The 14213-nt window shown below is 42.2% G+C and overlaps 1 protein-coding gene across 1 annotated transcript in view; it reads left to right on the top strand.

Moving 5' to 3' along the window:
- The window catches only part of znf704 (zinc finger protein 704), a 50945-nt gene that overhangs the window by 21980 nt on the left and 14752 nt on the right, over positions 1–14213 (top strand). The window contains exons 3-4 of the mRNA XM_035620993.2: positions 9306–9409; positions 10777–11054. Coding sequence (XP_035476886.1) covers positions 9306–9409; positions 10777–11054 — 382 coding nt within the window. The remainder of the gene's footprint in view (positions 1–9305; positions 9410–10776; positions 11055–14213) is intronic.

The raw sequence follows: 14213 nt of genomic DNA, 5'->3' as shown, positions 1-14213 counted from the left end.
ACTGCGTGTGTACTGCGTGTGTACTGCGAGTGTGTGTGTGTGTGCTGCGTGTGGGTGTGTTTGTGTTTGTGTACTGCGGGTGTGTTTGTGTACTGCGGGTGTGTGTGCCTGGCCCAGAGGCTGGTAGGCAAGTGGGACCTCCAACCTATAGCACCAATGTAGGGCACAACCGCTATGTGTGTGTGTGGGTGTGTGTGTGTGTGTGGGTGTTTTCACCCCAAGCCAAAAGGGTAGCGAAGGATGTGGGATATAAGAAACCCCAACCTATAGTGCAATCTGGGGCACACTACTGAAGCGTGTGTGTGTATGTGCGTCAATCAAAAGGCACATAAAAGGTAAGTGTAGGGGGGAGAGTTGACGATCATTTACCCTTATATCTGTCGCTCAAGGGGTTAGCTCTGTCTTTGTGGATGTGAAATGAGAAGAAATCAGGACATATATACATCAACCTGACACACACATTCACCCACTGAAGACCTGGTCCTCTGCCCTGTGGCACTGTTCCTATATGAACACACAAACAAACGCTACCTGAAGACCACCGTCTTTTGTACACCTCAACATGCCTGCATCTAAGCAATTTACGTGTCGCACTCGCTTTAGTCATGACATGTTTACCTTCAAGTTCAAAGGTTATCCATTCGTACAAAATAGGCTCACACAAGTCGCGGTGCATTCCTCTTTTGATGGCTTTCATTTTTATTAGAAAAGTGAAAGGAGAAAAGGAAACTGATAAGGAATATTCACACCAATTTTTATGCCGCTCAGCTCATTGTTCACAATTATTCAAGAGTACCACACGGCTGCTAAATCCAAGTTTGTGCCTCTAGTGAATTACGAGGTAAGCATAATTTTCTATTAAAATAAATGTCTAGTAATGCTGGAAAATCTAGAAGGTCTTTTGACAACATGCCTCTTTTCTGAAGGTAATTTTTTTGACTCCTCAACGACTCAATGTCCTTTCCTGTACTGTAAGTTGTGAATCTGTTTACAAATCCAAATAGAAATGGTAGCCAGAAATTACATAGTATCTTTGATTAATTTATGCGTAATGAATCCAAAATTAAAAAGTAATAATCATCAAATATATTTGTCCTGTTGTACCAAGAAAGAATGAAGAAGGTTTAGATGGCTTTTTTTTATGTGTGTGTTCAAAAGACTAGTTTTTCTTTTAGATGGTGAGATGAGTCTCGAGAGTCTTGAGCCCCACAGACTTCATGACAAAGGCTTTGGTCCAGATGATAATATAAATCTTAACGTTTTATGTCGTAAAAAAATGAAATAAACAGCCAGAGGCAGGCGGTGTGTGTCAGCAGGTCACTGTCGACTTATCCATCCATTTACAGCGTGAAACGTATCTCATTCACTCTTAGTGCATTAGAGGAGGAAAAAGGACACGCGGTAAAATGATTTGGATGGAAGTGCAGATGAAAACATGCTTTGTTGTTGTTCAGTCAGTGTGTCCGCGGACACATGAGGAAGTAACACACACATGTACACACTCGGAGACTTTGGCTGCATGCCCAGCTGATGTTCACCACGCCCCCTGCTTTGCTCTTAACAGAGGGTGATCTCCAAGAAGTGTGTGTGCGAGTGTGTTTGTTGTTTAAAAAAAAAAGGTAAACTAGCATACAGTGTGTGTGTGTGTCTGTTTCCATCTGCACATACTGTCACTTACTCATATTTCTCATGTTTCTGTGTGTATCTCGTCTCATTTACGTGTTTTGTGTGTGTGTGTGCGCGTGCAGGCGTGTGGTGACTTTGTAGGTCTGTGTTTGGAGGACAGAGAGAGAGAGACGACGGAGAGGGAGAGCGCAAAAACATGCTTATACCTAATCAGCTAATTAGCTGCAAGCAAATGCTGATGATTAGACAGGGTGTGGCTCTTAGCAATAATATTGTTGAGACTTAATGACTTCATCATCTTCTTTAATCTATACGTGACCAGCCTTATACATTCAATGAATCATTTTCTGTGGAGCGCATTTTAATTAGACTGAGTGTGGGATTTCTTGGTTTTTAAAGACATAGTGGTTAGCAGCAGTGGTGTGTTGAGGGGGAGGGGGTAACGGGGGTCATAGGTTGGTTGTTCAGGAAAAACAAATAAGATGAAGGCCCCCAGACTCTGCGATATTTCACATTGCCCTTGTGAAAAAAAAAAAAAAAAAACAACAACACTTTGCTCTGCCCCCTTGGGAGTTTATTAAGGAAACCAGTGCTTTGTATTTTGTAATATCTACAGAATAGTTTGTCTTCTCTGGGTTTGATTGATATTAACAGTACAAAGCAATTTCTGTTAACACAGTCCTGTCTCAGCCTTTGATGTTGAACACTTTGAAAGTCAGCAACCTCTCATCATAATGTCTCCATCGCCTTCTCGTCGCTAATGAAAGTGAAATTCGAGCAGTTTTGCCACAGAGACCTCTTCTGAGGCTCTTTTTTCCCCCCTAAGCAGAGGGGGGGGGGGGGGACGGGGACAGCTCGTCTCATTAGTTTTTGTTGTAAAAGGTCCGGTTATGTAGAACATGACATGACTCTGTGGTGCAGCATCCAGGTCCAATGCATCCACTGAACGTCGGGTCAGAGTAGGTCATGCTGAGGTCATGTCTCAGGGCGGAGACTGTGTTGTTGTGACATCCCAAAGTTATGGAAGTCCTGACAGCTTGTTAAAGGGCACAGCACCTAACACTGCATAACCAAAAAGACATTGACATACGACTAACTACAATATGGAATAGATAGAATGTTATCCTGCTCCAGTTATGCCTGAAAATTGCTTTTCATTATCATCATGTTTCTCAAGAAACAAAAGTTTTATTAAATTATTGTAAAATCGCTTCTCCATGCAGGGGGATAACTTAGTTGTCTGGTTGGATAACGCTCCACCTTTGTCCTGGATTATTCTCAGGTGTTGTTATGTAAAACCATTTACTTTGAAATGTTTCTGATGTGATCTATCAACAACCTATCAACTTTAAATGAGGGTATCTTGACATTTCTAAGAAAGGGGGGAGGTTTTTCAGCTGTGAAGGCGACAGTTCTTTGTAAAGCTCGAGTTACAGAGAACAAGATGTAGGTTTGGCACTGCTGCTCTGAGAGCTGAAGCAGAGCCTGTGTGAAGGGAAGGATGTCCGTGGCTTCTATTTCAAGGGAGCTGGCTGCCAGGCCAGTGCATGTGTTGATATGGCTAAGAAGATGACTTTTCCCCTTGATTGTGCGTGTGTGTGTGTGTGTGTGTGCATGTGTGTGTGTGGCTTCCAGAACAGATGTGTGACTCAGAAACACTGAGTAAACAGTGTGTACGAGTGTGTGCAGATTTTGAAGTTAATACCAGTTTCCATTTTAACTTCTATAGTTCATTTTAAGTGGTATATCAATTGTGAAGTTGACAGACTCGTAGCCAAACAGACTTTTTAAGTAAAATAAAAGTATTAAAACGTACAGAATTACATCATCAAATAGGGACTGGTTTCCAATTCTAGAGCAGTCACAGAAAACTAAGGAAATGGGTCATATGTTTGAAAAGAATCAAGATTATATTCTGACTAGGAAGAATCTACAGCCATACTTTGGCAAAGCAGCACTTCAAACTAAATGCTGACATCAATATGCTCAGAAAGATAATAATAAGATGCTAATGTTCAGCCGGCAATATCTTACACACTCACCATCTTAGTTGAACATGTTAGCAGGCTAACATCAGTGATTATGGGACCCGTGAGGATTAAAAAACAAAGTACAGCTGAGGCTAATGAGAATGTTATCCATTTTCAAGGTATTTGGTCATAAACCAAAGTTTTGTATAAACAGAAATCCTTTTGATGCTGGAGGGAAAGTCTGGGGGATCAAAGTCTTTAAAAAAAGCTTAATCTGGGAACCATGAGCGTCTGAAAAAATGTTTGTGCCATTTCATCGTATCCAGTCTAAATGAGGACCTTGCTGACTTCTGCAAGCTGTAGATACTTAGACATGATCAATGTCGCTCGAACGAAATATAGCCATAAAATTAGTTAACTGTAACAGTACGCTGGTGTCATTTGTTTTGCTTTTTAAAAGTCCATTTTAAAAACTCGCAGAAGAAACAACATTGATTATGGGTGCATGTTCTCAACAGCAGTCCCTTGCTTGTTATATCCTCGGTGCGTGAATAAGGTTATTAAAACCAGCGGATGACACCAAGGCAGGATTATTTATTTTGGACTCCTCCGTGTGCTCCTATTGCATCCATAAAAAAAATGTGATTCTTCTCATGCAGCTGTCGGCAGCACCAGTCCAAACCTCACATACACCGTTCATGTGTGCCATAGGTGTCGACTTAGACTTCACACATACACACCTCGTGTGCACTGCACAGGAAATTGAATAGGCAACACAATACTCTCACACACTCCTTTTGTATGCGTTTCAGGTTTTATATAAATGCTGTGTTTGCCTGGTGTGTTTTCCAACAAAGGACTGTTATCTATTACGTCTGTAGAGCTTTAAGGATGCACACAAGCATGTCAAAGAAAATTCCTGTCCCTTCATCGTACACATCTGCCAATCAAATGTTGTGCCCTTCATGCATGTGAGCCCCGTGTCATATGTAGATTCCATTTGTGGTTTTGTGTGTGTGTGCTTGTGTGTGTGTTAGGCAGAGATAGATCAGATATGGCTGAGGAGGAGCTTTCTGATTTATAGGAGTTTATTGAGGAGGAAATAGGCGTCATAGTCCAGTGGCTGTAATAAACGAGAAGGCCTCGCTGCAACGCCCAGCATCAAAGAGACAGGCCAACCCACACACATTTAGACACAGGCACGCGCACACAAAAACACTACTTCTTACCGTCTTTCTTGCCCACTTTGCTCACAGTTTGAGCTGCAGCAACAAACACCGAAGAAGCTAAAAAAGTGTGGGAGGGAAGAGCGAGGCCCGAGAGGAAGGCAAAGAGTGAGTCCAGCAGGAGCGAAGGGAGGAAGAGGAGAGAGAGAGAGAGAGGACGGAGGAGTGTAGGAGTGAGGGGTGCGCTTGGTAGTGCTGGCCTGTGTTCCAGGGGAATTCCTGTTACCCACCACACCTTCCAGCTGCCTTCTTTAGAAGAGATTGATAGTTTTTGGGTGACACACATGTAGAAGCTACGAGGGGTTTGTGTTTTTTCTTCTTCTTCCTGTGTGGAGACCGACCTTGACCCATTTCTTTTAAAAGAGTGTGGAAAGAGAAGTTGGTTCAAAAAAGAACAGAAGCTACATGTAGTGGGGAAAAATGTGACTAGAGTTATGTTTGTCGACTCCAGACAGAAATTTCCGTGTCTGCGGCCAAATGTTCTATGTTGATAAAAATGTCAGTTTCAGCGTGAAGGGTGTGAATGAGGGTAACTTGGCAGCATTGCAAGGAGGGAAAGCAAATAGGTGCAGGAGTGAAACTTTACAAATTCATAGGGCTGCATTCACTAAATCAGTGTCAGGTGTTAATTTTCTTAGTTTGGAAATAATGGTGCCCTATTTTTTTTCCTGAACATCACACTTAATCTGAAAACAAAAGCCAGAGCCACACTTCATCAGTTCCTATCCACCTGTCTAACTAGGATGGCCACAGTTACACCAACCCCTGTTATTGGGCTCTCTCCTTGGCCAGTGTTTTGTTTGAAACTGGACACTGCCTGTCCCCCACAATGGTGGCACCTGGGTCTGACACATACAGACTTGCGACTCCGTAAAATGTAATTATTGTCATTTTCAACATGTGCTCATGGTTTCTCCGTAGCCAATGATCTACACATATTTCCCTCATTGCCATTGAGAACATTTAGATATGCCTGCCCCTGTTTTAAAAAAAAAGGGAAGAAAACAAAGTTTAACGTCATAACTACTCTTGTGCCTTTGAAATAAAAAATGTGGCACTGTGTGTACCTGTAATTACCATGTATACAGATGTCAGATATTTTAGAGTAGCTGTTAATGGCAGCTATGAATCAAATATTGATAATTCATACAGTGCACTGATGCTACCTGAACAGAATAAATATAAATTTCAGGCCAATTAAAAAAACTTTTCCTTTAAATGCATTAAAAGCATCTGCAGTAATATGACTGTTTGAGCCCTGGAGATAAACTCATTCTTTTTTTCCATTTATGAATAGCCACCAGCAAGATGAAATTATGTGGATCCATTTCATGCAATCTGCATTAGTAAACAAACTCTTTACTTTCTCTCTAGGTTTCTGTTGATGAAGTTATACGTCCATGATAATGTTCTTTTTAGGATGCCTCGGGGGTCAGATACGGGGAAACAATCTATTGAAAGATTGTGAAGTCAGAATATTAAAGCACAAACACACTTTGCTGCTTATACAGTCTCACACACACACACACAGACACACACACATATACACACACTCACCAACATATAAAGCTCATTCATTACCCATCCATTAACCATCCCACCACATACTCCTGTGTGACATGTATCATACATTTTAACATGTCACTCTCTCTAACACACACACAAACATTTTCCGTGTGTGTGTTAATTATAGCCATAATAAGCACTTGGACTGAAACTAAGTTTGACAAGACGACTAATAACAAATGCGATTTGGGAGAATTGCTGTTCCTCCTAATGTGTTTTTCTCAGATTTACTCTGTCATATTTCAAGACGGACAAAGCACCTGGTAATTACCGGCTGTCGTGGTTGCCATGGAGATAATATCTTCAGTCACATGATGGCCTCCCAAGGTGACCAGGAAGTGGTTTTACGACGACGTAGGGTGGTGGTGGGGGGTTCGGTTGAAAGTGGCAGTTGTGTGTGCAGGTTCATTCCTTGATTTATGTGCAGGCTCTAATGACATCATATTCGACAGTGGAAAGGGTAATAAATTAGAAAACATCAGCTAATGGAGGCTCTTTCTTTGTAAGCCAACACTCGCTTCGCCACTCTCACGCAACACTGGCCTCTCTCTTCTCCCCCCTTGCCTAAACTTTTGATGGCTCCCATGTTCATTTTGAAACAATCATTTGTGAACAAGCGTATCGTCAATAACTTTAACTGACAAAGATAATGATATGGTTAAATAATGGTTAACGGTATCCAGGTTGTGTTATCTTAATTTTCTGCTACATAAGTGATATTTACTTGTTGCCTATAACAATGTTTTTAATAGATTAAGTAATGTATCTTGAGGATATTTTTAACACGTATTATATTAAAATGAACTACAGGCTGTTAATGACGTGGTAGCTTCCGTAGAATCACCAGTTGGTGATTCTGACAGGCCATTGGCTATTCGAGCATTTCAACTCTTGGGTAATAATCACTGTACAAACAAAAGAGCAATTGCAGAGACGAAAAAAATTGTTATTTTGATTTTTGGGTCTGTTTATAATCCAAAGTTTGCACATCTGGACTTTTTTCCCCCAGACTTGTTAACCATCTGTGCCTGAAAGCCATTTTAAAAATAAATATTGGGAGTCACGTCTGGGCTTCAACTGGGCCAATCAGCAAGTTTCCCGCTGTTGGTCTGAAGCCTCTCTACTCTTTTGGTTATATTGTTTGTTTTGGGGTCATGTCCCGTTGGATTTTGAGTTGATGATTTAGTGAAAGATGCTATGAAAGTCATGACATGCCTCCTGTGTCTTTATCAGTCTCTTAGTTTGCCATCGTGTTTTCACAGGGAGATGCAGCAGACAAGTGCAACATGACGGAGGAGTTCAATATTAATTTAGTTGTTGCTTATAACCTTTTGCATATTTTGCATGTTTTTTGTTGTCTGCCATAAACACAGATACAGTAAGTGGTTGTATCCGAGGCCTTCTGTTGCGCTGTCCGGTTCTGACTGGCTTTATTTAATTTTACACTAATCTGACATGTTGACATGTTGCTGAATACAGTTGCGGTGCATCCAGACTGACGTTCATCAGACTAACAAGTGAATCCATTTATTTTACCTCTCCTCCCATTACTTTTTCTCGTTCATAAAGTGGAGCCATACAGTTCAGGTTATATATAGATATATATATATATATATAGGGGGGATCGATCGTGATGTATATATCGGGTGACCATAGAAAAACTTAGAGGGGTTGTGTATGTCAACAGTTGGCTGCCTGTGCTGTGTGTTTACCAATGAAGATGCAGTACAACCTACTGTTTGAGCTCAGTGTCTGGAAAAAACCTGGTGATGGCTGATGTCGTGTTTTTTCTCCAAGGCAGCAGGAGATTTCATCATTGTAATAGAATCCTCACAACCTCAAAGTCGCAGTCGCTCAGGAACCCCCCCAAAAAAACACACGCACATGCACCCTGCTTGTTGCCTTATTGGTGAGCATGTACCGTAGGTATACTGTCAAGCTATTGACATCCCTTTGATCACAGGGTTTGCTTCTCTCCGAGGAATACATGAGGGGATTAGGATGCCCATCTTCCACCGTGCTTTGTCTGAGCGCCAATTAGAGGAGACAAATACGTGTCGTGTGCGGCTACAGGCTGTCATATGGATCGGCAAGCATGTGCACTGTGCAGCTGCACTGTGAGCGGATGTTTATAATAAAGGCTTTGTGGATCAGATAAAGGACCCACATCGGTCTCATCTAGTTTTTCTTTTCTTTTTTCTTTTTGTAGAGTAGGATTTCAGCTGCTGGGTCTGGTCGATCGAATCAGTTGCCCACAAAGAACAAAAGGACACCAAAAGCTTAAATTCAAATGTAATTAGCAGATTATGTTGTAGTCATTGCAGCAGTATGTAAAGGTGTAAAGGGCCTGGTCATTCTCTGAAAACGTGCGAATAAAGCTGTTTTCACACACTGAAGTTTGGACATTTTCCTGAACTTCTCCAGAGGGGCTGTATGTGAGAACGCAATGTCTGCTTTGCGGACATTGTCCGGAGCTTTTCCTGACAGCCCCCTAGGTTAAATTTACGGTAAATGTGACAAGGAAGCCCATGTTAGTATACAGCAGGAACATCTCTGTAAAGAAAAACACAGATTTCTGAAGCAGAGTTATTCTCATGTCCTGCCTCTGCCCAGACGCCACAGAATGATTTTCCTGCTGTTGTGAACGCGTCTCCCTCAGACGATCTCCTGCTGCGTTAGTCATATGCGAGTGTCAATCTCTGGAAAAAGGCCAGACGCAAAATTGTCTTGAAACTGCGTTTCAAGTTCATGTCTGAGAACAGCTAAAGGGAAATGAAGAAAACACAAGCCATTGTGCTCTTGAGCCTACACATAATGATGAAGTTAGACGTTTTAATTTCATGATAAGGGTTCATAGTCTTTCTCTTCTTGTGTATATTAATATAATCCTCATCTTTTCCCTTCGTGTTTTTCACAGACGGTCGGAGGAGGAAGTGGACATGGACAAGGTGACGGCTGCCATGGTCCTGACCAGTCTCTCCACCAGCCCACTGGTCAGGAGTCCACCTGTCAAAGTCAGCGGTGAGCATCATAACTGCTGAATGAGCTGTTAGCTGGGTTAGTGGGTTTTGACAAAACAAATATATGCTTTTCAAATTCCCACATTAAAAATGAATCTTTGGCTTTGATGTTTTATACTTTCATTTCACCAAAAGTCAACACAAAAAGAGTAGCTCAGTCAATTTGTCTGTTCTGCTCTTCACAGACTTTCTCATTCCCAAGTGAGTGTTATCTTGTGAATGACTGTGGAGGCTTAGGTGGATAGATTGCTGCCACCTGCTGTGCTTTAGGATTCCGTCAATAATGCACAAACGTCTGGATTTCCGCCACTCGACAACACACAGTGGCGGAAATCCAAAAGCGCACTGTATCTGCAATCACACGCAACCACTTAGATCGTCTGTGCAACCAACCAGCTGCCCACTCAACCAGGCAGTAGCCAACCCTCCAACCACCATGCACGTGTTCCCACAGTCACACGTTCAATTCACACATCACACTCATCATGCACACATGCACAAAGTAGATTTTAAATACCAACTGTACGGTTGTATTTTCCTGTAGTCCTATACAGAGGATCATACAATGTGCATTTACATCAGTGGACACAGTAGATTCTCATACGTAGTGCACACAGAGTTTCCAGCCAGGCTCACTGTCATGATTGATTTTTTCTTTCTTTCCTCACACCATATTATATTTCAAATATTTTCAATATAAGTTATATTTATAAATGTGTTTTCTTCTCTTTAATAAAATGCTTATCCTCATATCATTGGTGTGTCATTCAGTCACAATATTGGCTTTGTTATTCACATCAGCAGTTTCATTGTTGTTAGTTAGCCACCTCCTCTTTTATGTAAATTTTGTAAACGTGTAATGTTTTTATGTAAAATGCTGTAATAAAGAAAAGAAAGAAGCAAGCATGGGAGGAGAGCCACCCCACCAAGAAGCATCCCCACTAAACCAAACAAACTGCATCTGCTCCAAACTCTTTCTCTCACACACTGTGTGACACACACACACACACACACACACACACACACACACACACACACACACACACACCATGTGTGGAGTCACACAACAGGTAGTGAACCTTTCTTTGCTTGTGTCGCAGTCGACAGCAGAGCTGTGAGGCTCTTTTGTGCGAGGTGCAAATAAACCTCTGTGAAGTTAATTGAACATCTTGATCTTGAAACATCTACGAATATGACAAAGTGCTCTACCTTTCTTCCTCACTTGTTTTATTTCTGTATCCGATGTTGTCTTGTTCTGTCTGAAACTGGGACAGGGCTCCCTTGAAAAAGAAGTTGCTAACCTCAATGGAATTTATCCATTTAACTAAAGGTTTGATTTTTTTTTCCTGTCCGCCTCCATTTTCTTAGAGTGTCTAAGCGGTTCGTGGAAGGACAACGGCTCAGCGGGACCCTTTACCCCGTCTAGCAACAGCTCTTCGGGGGGCTACTGGAGCTGGTCTGGCCCCAGCGACCAGTCCAACCCTTCCACACCTTCCCCACCACTCTCTGCCGACAGCTTCAAGCCGTTCCGTGTGCCCAGCCTCGGCGGCGTGGGCCCCGGCCCTGCAGGACCCGAAGACCCCAGCCTGGACGATCAGGACGGCAGCAGCCTGCTCTTCGATGAGCCCATCCCTCGCAAGCGCAAGGTGAATACCGTAGAACATATCTGAGCATGTGTTTACCTGCATGTTTGTTGATGTAAGAGTGAATGTCACGACCCACCAGAATATTCAGGCCTATGTGGTGAGGGTTTTCCGTCTCCCAGAGTTCCCCCCTCCAATAAAATGTATTCTAGAGCAGATCTTATCGCAGACAATTTAAAAAACTTTTCCCACTCTTAATTATTATTATCATAAATTTTTCTCCACAACCATCTGGCGACCCTCAGTTTGAGAAACACTGGTTTAGATAACATTTCTCTCGGCAGCAACACAAATCATGAAGGAGTAGAGCAGTGACTCGCACGTGCAATAACCGATAGGCCTTTACTGAAAGCTCACATGATTCAGTAGCAAAAAAAAAAAGGTCTGAAAAAAAGGACAATAATATCGTTGATCACAAGTTATCTTGACAGGCCTAATGGCAACATTTCATCTTTGTCACCCTCTTTTGGTCGGAAAACATTTGAAGTGTTCATGACACGGCCATTATCTGGTTAAAAAAAAGAGTGGAGCAGACAACGCAGCAAAATCTCAAACTGGTAAACCTCCAGTTTTACCCCCGCTGCTCTCAAAGGTCACATATGTTGTGTTTGTAATACAACAATGGAGACATTTTTAATATTTTTAGTCAGGATTTGTTTTCAGAGCTGAACAAGCATGAAATAGTTATTTGATTCCACATTGCCCATCAACTTGGTTTATCTAAGCGCTACTGACATTTGAAGTGAGTGATCGCAGAGTGGGTTGGAAGACAGACAGTTGTCTGGACCATGTCTGACTCTGAGCACTGCCTGCAATCCAGTTTTCTCGAGGCCTACATTATTAGACAGTGATTTTGAAAAGATTTGCATTAAGACATATGAAATGCAGTGGGGATAATGGTTCGGTGTACTTGGAAGAGGAGAAAGTGGAGGCATCGTCAGATTTAGCCAGGTTTTTATGGACAAACTCTTGAGTAGCTTCCAAAACTAATAAACCTCTGAAGAGTTATTTTTAAAAGCTATTTACCCTCCGGCTGCAAGTTCCTATTAAATTGCCCAGTTACCACTTCTATTCTCAGAGTTTCTAGGAAATTTGAATTGCTTTTTTGACCAAATGTACCCCAGACGTAGTTGGAGCAGTTTCTGTAGGAATTTATTGTATGAGTGTGGAGCTGTCATGGACTCGCGTGTTGAAGAGGTTGAACAGAGACCATCAGCAGTTCTCCCGATAGTGGACGTGTCTCTGGGCGAGAAAAGGCGGGGGGGGGCTCGTCTTTGACACGCTGACAGATGCACACGAGCCGGTTGATTTCCCTTCTCCGCCACGCTGTGATATTAACCGGTGAGGTTAGAGAGGTAGTTCAGACGCTGACAGGCTGATAGGCAGAGAGGAAAAATGGGACAGGAAGGGACACGCAGCCTCCTGCTGCTTAGGTAGTTTTGTCTCATAGACATAATAATAAGCACAACACACATACATGAATACTTACTGTACTATCTCTCTTTCTCACTCGACTCATTCCCGCACACATCAGCTCAGTGTCACTCATTATTTTTTCAGATGAATATTGCATTGCTCTCCCTGTTTGTCTCCCTTCCGCTTATCAGTGCCAGTTTGTCGTTCGCTGTCAGTATTATCCATCTTTTCCTCCTGTGACTGCCATCTCTCCCTCTTTTCTTCCCCAACCCCCCTCGCACTCTCCTGTGTTTTCTACCCTCTGCCCCTCGCTCTGTAAGTGTGTGTCCTCCCCAGACATTTGCCCTTCATAATTACTCGTCAGCCTTCGTGTGCCCAGCCGCCGTAATGATTTTAATACCCGCTACAGCAAACATAAAGATCCTGCCGTCTTTGTGACTCCTCTAAAAGAAAAATCAATGAAGACTCTTGGGTGAGCTCTGAATCAGGTAGTAATTGGGGACTTATCACAAAGGAAAGCGGGAGAGGGAAAGACATTATGAGGGAAAGAGGACTTACATGAGCATACACACACACAAACACACACACACAGTACACTGTATATACGTAATGCCAAGGTTTCTCATTAATTTGTCTACATGCCCCACCCACCCCTGTGCTCTCGCTTGTCTCATAGCAAGACAATACCGCGAGGAGCTCCCCATTTAATTAACTGTGAAATGCGTCTTTACAGGGAACAACACACACTGACACCCACAAAATATGCTTTTGTTGCCCAAAGACAATCACATGCACGGGAGACAGATGTGTGTGTGAGTGTGTGTGTGAGTAAGGAACAGGAAAAAAAACATCTTGTCAAAATGAAATCAGCCCCCTCAACAACGGTTTGAAAGACGGGCCAATGAGACCACGTGCAGGATAATGGCTCAGAGCAGGGGAGGGAGAGGGCAGAGAGAGAAAACTCACGCTGCCTGTCACGCCGGAGAAAAACAGTGTATAATCTCTGTAGGAGGCCAATGGTGTAATTGCAGTAGACATAATAGATACAGGAGCATCGCCAGCCCACAACCAGAGAGAGAGGAATGTACTGTTATGTTTGGCCTTGCTCAGCTGTTTAATTGAAAGTGTGTCGAGAACGGCTCCATATAAGGATGTTACAGTAATGCTGCATGACCATGTACAGTAGCACATTCAGATTGAAGCCAATGTGAAGTGTCTTGTTGTTTCACTGAGTTGTTGAATGTGTGTACCGAAAATAATATCATCAATCAAACTGTGGCGCTGAATAAATTCTGTATTGACATGCTGGAGTTTGACTGCGCTGGCTGAGGCCAACTGACATCATCAAGATTTATCAAGATTTTTAAAAAATCTACCACACTCCACTATAAATATTCATATAATGATATATCTATTAAAAACACCCACCCCAAAGATGTGGCAACAAATAAGTATTTTTTTAGTAAATCTGAATTTCTGAAGTCAAAGCATTTTGGAAAGAGAAGGGACAAGGACCTCAGGAGTAATAAAATCTATTTTTTTTATTTATTTCATTGATTAATGAGAGAAATAGTATCATTGACTGTAATTACTTTATGTTTTAAAGTAAGTTCTGTTTCTCCACTAAATGCTGTGTAGACAGCCAGTGATGCTGAGGTGTCACTGTCCTGTTGATGCTGCCACACTGAATGTTAAACTGACTAAAACATTCATGATGATGGTGGCAGAAAAGAAAGGTCACGTCCT

Source organism: Scophthalmus maximus, chromosome 22 (genome assembly GCF_022379125.1).
Source record: "Scophthalmus maximus strain ysfricsl-2021 chromosome 22, ASM2237912v1, whole genome shotgun sequence".
In the NCBI taxonomy this organism is placed as follows: domain Eukaryota; kingdom Metazoa; phylum Chordata; class Actinopteri; order Pleuronectiformes; family Scophthalmidae; genus Scophthalmus; species Scophthalmus maximus.
This window is presented reverse-complemented; position numbering and strand designations above follow the sequence as displayed.